A 7,150-nucleotide genomic window follows, 5' to 3' on the forward strand; every position below is an offset into this window, starting at 1 on the left:
TTTGATTACAATTCAAAACCCTTATGTTTGTTCAAGACTCGGTTGATCTGTTCATCAAAATCTATTTATGTTTATTATTAAAATATTTTCTATTTTTAAATATATATTTAAATTAAAATTAAATAAAATTAATTATTTAATAATAACATGTGCTTACGGACTAAATGGGATCAGATCTAAATTTAAAATTTATGTTTAAGATCCAATCTAATCAAATTAAGAAACAGTTCGATTCATGGACAGGGTTAAATAAAATATTACAAAAGAAAGAATAATAGGATACAAAAGTGGGTTAATTTAAGAAACAAGTGAAAGGTCTTCAATATCATGTAATACTAGCTACTTTACATGTTGCGTTGATTTTGGATAGGGTTTGGGTGTTTGTATCTTTGATTTGGTTTCAAGTTAATTAGGTCTTCGGTCTATATTTAATTCAACTACTCTCAACTTTTAAGTCATTTTGAGTTTGTATTGTCTGAAATTTCAAGGTTAAGCCGTATTGATTCATTTTTATAAATAAAATATTTTAAAATATAAAAAAAAAACACACACACTATATATATGAGACAAAAAGAGATCAGTTCAACTAAAAATTTTATGGAATCTCTCGACTTTTATTCTTTTACCATCAAATTGTTTCCCTTTTTTTTTTTTCAGTGTAAATATAATTCACATTATTAAATACTGAAATTGATGCAGGGCCAAAAAAAAGAAAGGAAGAAGGGAATGGGTGGCTGGCTTTTCACCCACCAATTGAAGAGAACTGAACTTTGCTCTCAACCATTTAGTAGATATGCCAACAAAAATGTCCACTCAACCCTAAGAATAAGTTAACATAAAAAACAAAAATTCCAAAAACAAAAGAAGGAAAACCCAAGTCTTAAACTTATAATCAGTAATTTGATATTTCTAAACTGGATGAAGATCTTGGTCTTGTCTCTTTGTCCACCGGAAATAGCTATCAATTCCAAAATGGTCCTTCCTTTCCCGGAAGTTTCACATCAAAATGTTGAATTATATCGAAGATACACCTTCTGGACTTCAACAGAAATACGAGTCTAGTCATTATCAAACTAAGTATCCATTTTTTTGGAGGACTTTTCCAACAAATTCTAGTTTTTTGTGACTTTAGAAGTATTTTTCCGAATTTATTTTTCTGGTGCATGTACCTAGGCCATTTTTTTTCAAATGAGGGGCCACCAAAAATTCGAAATTTGACTGATATTTGATAGGCTCTATGTTTAGGATAATGATTTTGATTAAATAAAAAAATAATTTAAAATAATTTATCATTATTATTGTTAAAATGATATTATTTTACATGTGTTATATAATGAATTTTTCATTTTAAATTTAAATTAAATCTCTTCATCTATTATTAATTAATTTTAAATTAAATATTTAATATAATATTAAATTTTAAATTTTATCGTATTCGTTTTGACTATAAATTTATATTAAAATGATGTTATCGTATATTTATTGTTACGTTGGAAGAAAGGACATAAACGTCACTTCCAAATTTGAGTTTTCACGTCGAGTCGGGCTTTTGGCTTGGGGCAGCAATTTCCGATTAATAGATTCTTTGTAAAAATCATTTCACATGAATCTCGTTTTTATAACTATAAAGGCGTGCTTGAAAATTCATTAACATGTTTGCAAAATCCAAACTTAATGAGAAAATTTATCATCTAGATAGTCAATAAATTTCTTCTTTTTTTTATGAGATTTGGCGAAGTTTTTTGTCTTTTTTGAGTGAAAAGAGAGAAACAATTGCTTTATAAAGCAAGTACAATTTTGGCACTAAATTTTTTATTCCATTCTCATGCCTTAGTTTGCCCTTTGAGCTCATCTCTTACATATACCGATTTGAGCATTGGAGAACATATCTAACTACCATTCAAGTTCTTTTGACTGGTATCTTTTCATTTCTGAATGTTACCCTAAAATTTCACACGCATAATATTATATATATATATATATGAGTATGAATTCATTTATATTAGTATAAAAATTACTTTTTTATTTTTATATTAAAATTAAATTTATAATACTTATTTTTAATCATTTTGATTAAAAATAAAAAAAATAACTTTTACATTAGTATAAGAGGATTTTTATACTAATTTTTGAAGATGAACATTTATTTTAAAATCAATTAAAAATAAGTGGAGTGATCCTTATTTTATTCATATGCTTAAGATGCATCTAATTTAATTGATGTGTGATTTATTTTATCACCATTTTAACATTTTACATATCATAGTATTTCTTTTCTTTTTATTTTTAGCAATTTAATTTTCTGATTTTCCCATAACATTTTTCATTTCCATAATTTAATAGTATATTTTTTAAATTTAGTAAAAAATAATAAAAGCTAAAAAAATTTTATTTCCGTATGAAACATTCTTTCCTCGTTAACTTTAGTTATCAATTATTAAAAAAAATAATTATAAATTTGATCCGTCACCCTAGGTAAAGTGCTAATTAGATCTTACTTCAATTAAATTCGAAAAGAAAAACTCAAATGGCATTTAGACAATTATCATTCTCCCAAATCAATTAGAAGAAAATTTCAACAGTTTGTCAAATAAAATAAAGCCACCTTCAATCTTTTTTCTTATTTATATTGTAATCATCAGACCCATTGAAATAATCATCATCCATGCAAAGCTTGACTGTCCCCACCCCAGCTGATATTATTCCATCTCTGAAAATTCAACTCCTTGTAATCGAAAGAAGGTAGACATTGTGGAGCGTATGGAAGGAACCATGGAGTTTCATCCACAAATGACACTACTACTTTTCTTTCTCCTTTCTGTTAAACCTTTTATCAAACACTTCATCATGTTTCAATTTGCAATGATGAATCATCTTGACTTTTATTTGTCTTTCTTAGAATTGATTAAGGGCCTAAATTTACACTTAAATTTATACTTCTTCTATCCCTATTTGTTTGTTTTGCATTGATTTTCATGAAATTTAAGAAAAATGTTTTGGCTTTAATATATTTAATATTAAAATTATTTTTTTTATAAAATTAAAATTTTATGATTTTTAACGTTAAAAAATAAAAAAAAATCATAAAAAATAATTTTAAAATATAAAAAAATAAGAGTTTTAGATGTTAAAAAAAATGAGACATAATTTTAAAAAATTCAAAAAAAAAAAGATGGACAAAGAAAATAGATAAAAGAAGTACTAATTATCAAAAAAAATTATGAAATATAAAAAAGATAAAAAAATATATTTCTATGTGAAATTAAAATTTCTTTTTTTTTTTTTCATAACCAATCCCATCTAAGTGATTAAATATGGAATCGAATTTTCCCGTAAGGAAAAAAAAAGTCCCGTTGGAAAAACAAGAAAATTTTCGTGAGTGCAAGAAAAAGACACTATATTTTCAAATTTTCTCCAAAATTTGTTGATAATTTTAACTGTTATTTCCAACTGCCAAGCCGAGTTGTCACATCATCCACGTGGGGTGACAAGTGGACAAGGTCCCATGCTTCATATCCAACAAAAACTGAGATCATCTGCTGACATCACTTGCTTGGACTTGGCCGCCACGCCAGAATTGACCCACGTGTTCATTTAATCTTGGCTGTGGAACCAACTTAAAAGAATCAACAATATGGTGCCATGTCAGCATCTTTGCCACTTGTCAATCTTTTTTTGACCATTTTCTTATGCCGTATTATTTTACATTTAAATCCTTCCCCACCTTAATTTGGAGTATAAAATGGAGATTTGCTCTGCCTCCAACTCCCAACGCTTACAACCAAAAAACAGAGAAAAAAACAGAGTTACAGACAAACGCTTCCAAAGCCTGAAAAATAAATGGATTCTCTCCTTTTTCACTCCCCAAATTCCAACTCCTCATCGGAATCTTCATTTGGGTCACCGGAATTTTTTCCTTTCAATTACAACTCTCTTCCTTTCAATGAAAATGACTCTGAAGAGATGCTGTTATATGGGCTACTCGCGGAGGCTACACAAGAAACATCAGAAATAACGTGTCCTATTCAAGTGAAAGAAGAAGAGGTTAGCTCAATGGAGAAGGAAAGTCCCAAGAAAGAAAAGTCATACCGAGGTGTAAGACGGCGGCCTTGGGGGAAGTTTGCGGCTGAGATAAGGGATTCAACCAGGCATGGCATAAGGGTTTGGCTAGGAACATTTGACAGTGCAGAAGCAGCTGCTTTGGCTTATGATCAAGCTGCTTTCGCCATGAGAGGCTCAGCCGCGATACTCAACTTTCCGGTCGAAAAAGTGCAGGAATCACTGAGAGACATGAAGTGCAACCAAGAGGAAGGGTGTTCACCAGTGGTAGCTTTAAAGAGGAAACATTCCATGAGGAGGAAAATGATGAGCAGAAGCAGGAAAGAAAGAGATGTGAGGATAAACAATGTGATGGTATTGGAGGATTTAGGTGCTGATTACCTGGAAGAACTGTTGAATTCCTCTGATCAAACAGCTAGACCTTGGTAAACCAAAAAAAAAAAAAAAAAATCTTGCTCATCTCTACTTCTATGCTATCAATCTTCTTTTTCTCATTTATTTTTCTTTGTTTTGCCTGAACTTTTGTTTTAGAACCCCCCCTTTTGTAAGTAAAGATTTAAGAAGGTTCACATTTTGATATTTTAAATTTTAAATGTGTATCCTCTTTTTCCTTTTTACCATTCTATGTAAAGTTGAGGAATTAGCGAAGAAGATGACAATAAAAATCAAAGTTTAATCTAATTAATTTATGTAATTATAAATTTACGATTCAAACACTTATAATTTTTTCTTTTATCCTTGTATTATAACTTTTTTTATATAAAAAATTAAGATGGCAATAATTTCAAGAGATCACTTGTCTTATACATCAAAGACAAAGGATTTGGCAGTTGGTAGGTGAATGATAAATACACTTTAATAACACTGTTTTAAGATTCATTGTCACATATTTCTCTTCCAAAAAATAATTTAGGAATTATGATATAATATAACTCTTAATAATTTTATCTATTGGCTACGTTAAAAGCAAAAGCCAACTTATTTTATCTACCAACTTTTTAAGATTTAAATTCGAGATTCCGCGTAACGAAGATATTAATAATTACTTTTTGAAATTTAAATTCAAAATTTTACATAAAATAATACTAATAAAATACATAACGATATCATATGAAATATTACGTAATGATATAATATGAAATATACAAAGAGCAAATAAATATAAGTGGTTGCATGCTAGCCAAAGTAATAATAGTATTTAATCTCAAATTGTTTATAATTTAATTGGAGATCATAAATTTGAACTTCAATTCTACCTTACTAAATAAAAAAAAAGAAAGTAGAGTGTAATTTTATTTAAACATATCACCTATATGCAACACAGCTAAAAAAATTGAAGAAAATTCTTGAATAAAACAAGAATGTTCAAATTATAATAGAACAAGGAACTATGACCAAACCATTCAAAGTTTACTCAAAAAAATTAGGTTGATCAAACCCTTTTACTAAAATGAAACCATCTAGAATGGTCTTGGAGTGGTTGCCGCAGCAACTCTCTCTTCTATTTTTCTTTTCCTTCTTATAAAATGAGTCAAAAACTTTTATTCAAATTGAACTTCAAATACTACTTCCTATTTTCTCTGCTTTCAATGGGCTTTTTTTTTTTTATGCGATACTGAACTATGCAATATAATAATGCTCAATAGCTCGCATTTCTTTTTAGATTTGAATTCTAAATACATGTATATCTATTACTAGTGAAAGAAAACAGTAGATAGTTATACTATGGAGAGGAAGTCATTTTGTTTGTCATAAATTTTGCAAATTGGAAAGTTAAAACTATGAACTACAAGAATTGATTTATATTGCGCCGACAGAAAAATTAGGTTGAAATAAGTTATAAATTTACAATTTTATTTATGTAAGTGATCCAAATTTATCACTAATTTTTCTACTGGTGGAATTTTATCACTGTAGTTTTAAATTTGGAGCAAATTTATTATCGTATTTCAAATTTTGGATCAATTAAATAATTTTTGATATAAAATTCTGTTAAAAAGTGTTTTATAATTAAAAAATAAAAAGAAAAAAACCAATATCAATTGAAAAAAAAATAATTTGGTATTATATACAATAAAAAATATCATGATGAAATAAGAAAGAATAAAATAAAAAGAAAAAATTGGATTATGTGGCATTATATTTAATACAAGAAATACCATGATAAAAAAGAAAAGAAATAAAATAAAAAGAAAATTCTGGATTTTATCTTCATGATTGTTTTCTAACATGCTATATTATTTTCAAAATTATTTTTTGAATCATAAAGTAGTTTTTAACATAATTTTGTATTGAATATTCTTTAATTGCTTTTAAAATTTAAAGTATGATAATAAATTAAAAAGTGAATGGTAAAATTACACTAATTGAAAGATTAATGATAAATTTGAACAATCCACATAATTATAGTGGTAAATTTACACTGTTTCCCAACTAGATCAATATCTTTTACTAAAACAAAACTTTCCTTTTTTTTTCTTTGTCTTCTTTTTCTTTTCAATTCGTAAAAATAAAATAAAAATAAATTATTAAATAAATTCATATTAAGAGAATAATATTATTATATTATTTAACATTAATTATTAAAAAAATAAAAAATATTATTATATGTTATTAATTATTATTAAAATAATAATATAATACTATTTATTATTGAAACATTAAAAATATTTCTGTTTAATAATATACAAAATTAAAATATCAAAAGACTTTTAATGTTAATATTTTAATTTTTAATTAAAATGAAATTTATTAATATAATAATATTTTAAGTCGAATTAAATCAAAATTGAGCTTAAAATATTATGTTGAAAATCTTATTTGAGTAGAATTATAAAAATATTTAAAATTAAATATTAAAACACTTTTAATATTAATATTTTAATTTTTAAGTAAAATTAAATAAAAATATTATTTATTAATATAATAATATTTTAGGTCAGATCAAATTAAATTTGAATTAAAAAAATAATGCATAAGATCCAACTTAAATAAAATTATGCTAAAACACACTAATAAGTAATTCTACTTATAGACAATTTTCTTTTTCAAAAATTTCTTCCCCTTTTCAAAAGGATAATACAATTTAAAA

The 7,150-nt window shown here is 26.0% G+C and overlaps 1 protein-coding gene across 1 annotated transcript; it reads left to right on the forward strand.

Moving 5' to 3' along the window:
* Positions 1–3,753: 3,753 nt before the first annotated feature.
* ERF1 (ethylene response factor 1) lies at positions 3,754–4,652 on the forward strand. Its single transcript, XM_022905406.2, has one exon. The coding sequence runs from the start codon at positions 3,841–3,843 to the stop codon at positions 4,486–4,488; it is 648 nt and encodes a 215-aa protein (XP_022761141.1). The 5' UTR covers positions 3,754–3,840; the 3' UTR covers positions 4,489–4,652.
* Positions 4,653–7,150: the final 2,498 nt, after the last annotated feature.

This window comes from Durio zibethinus, chromosome 22, assembly GCF_047325235.1.
Source record: "Durio zibethinus cultivar Kanyao isolate XHJ-2024 chromosome 22, ASM4732523v1, whole genome shotgun sequence".
NCBI lineage: Eukaryota > Viridiplantae > Streptophyta > Magnoliopsida > Malvales > Malvaceae > Durio > Durio zibethinus.

Excerpts from the sequence above, each read along its gene's own strand:
- ERF1 (XM_022905406.2), top strand. The coding sequence starts at position 3,841 with ATGGATTCTCTCCTTTTTCACTCCCCAAATTCCAACTCCTCATCGGAA.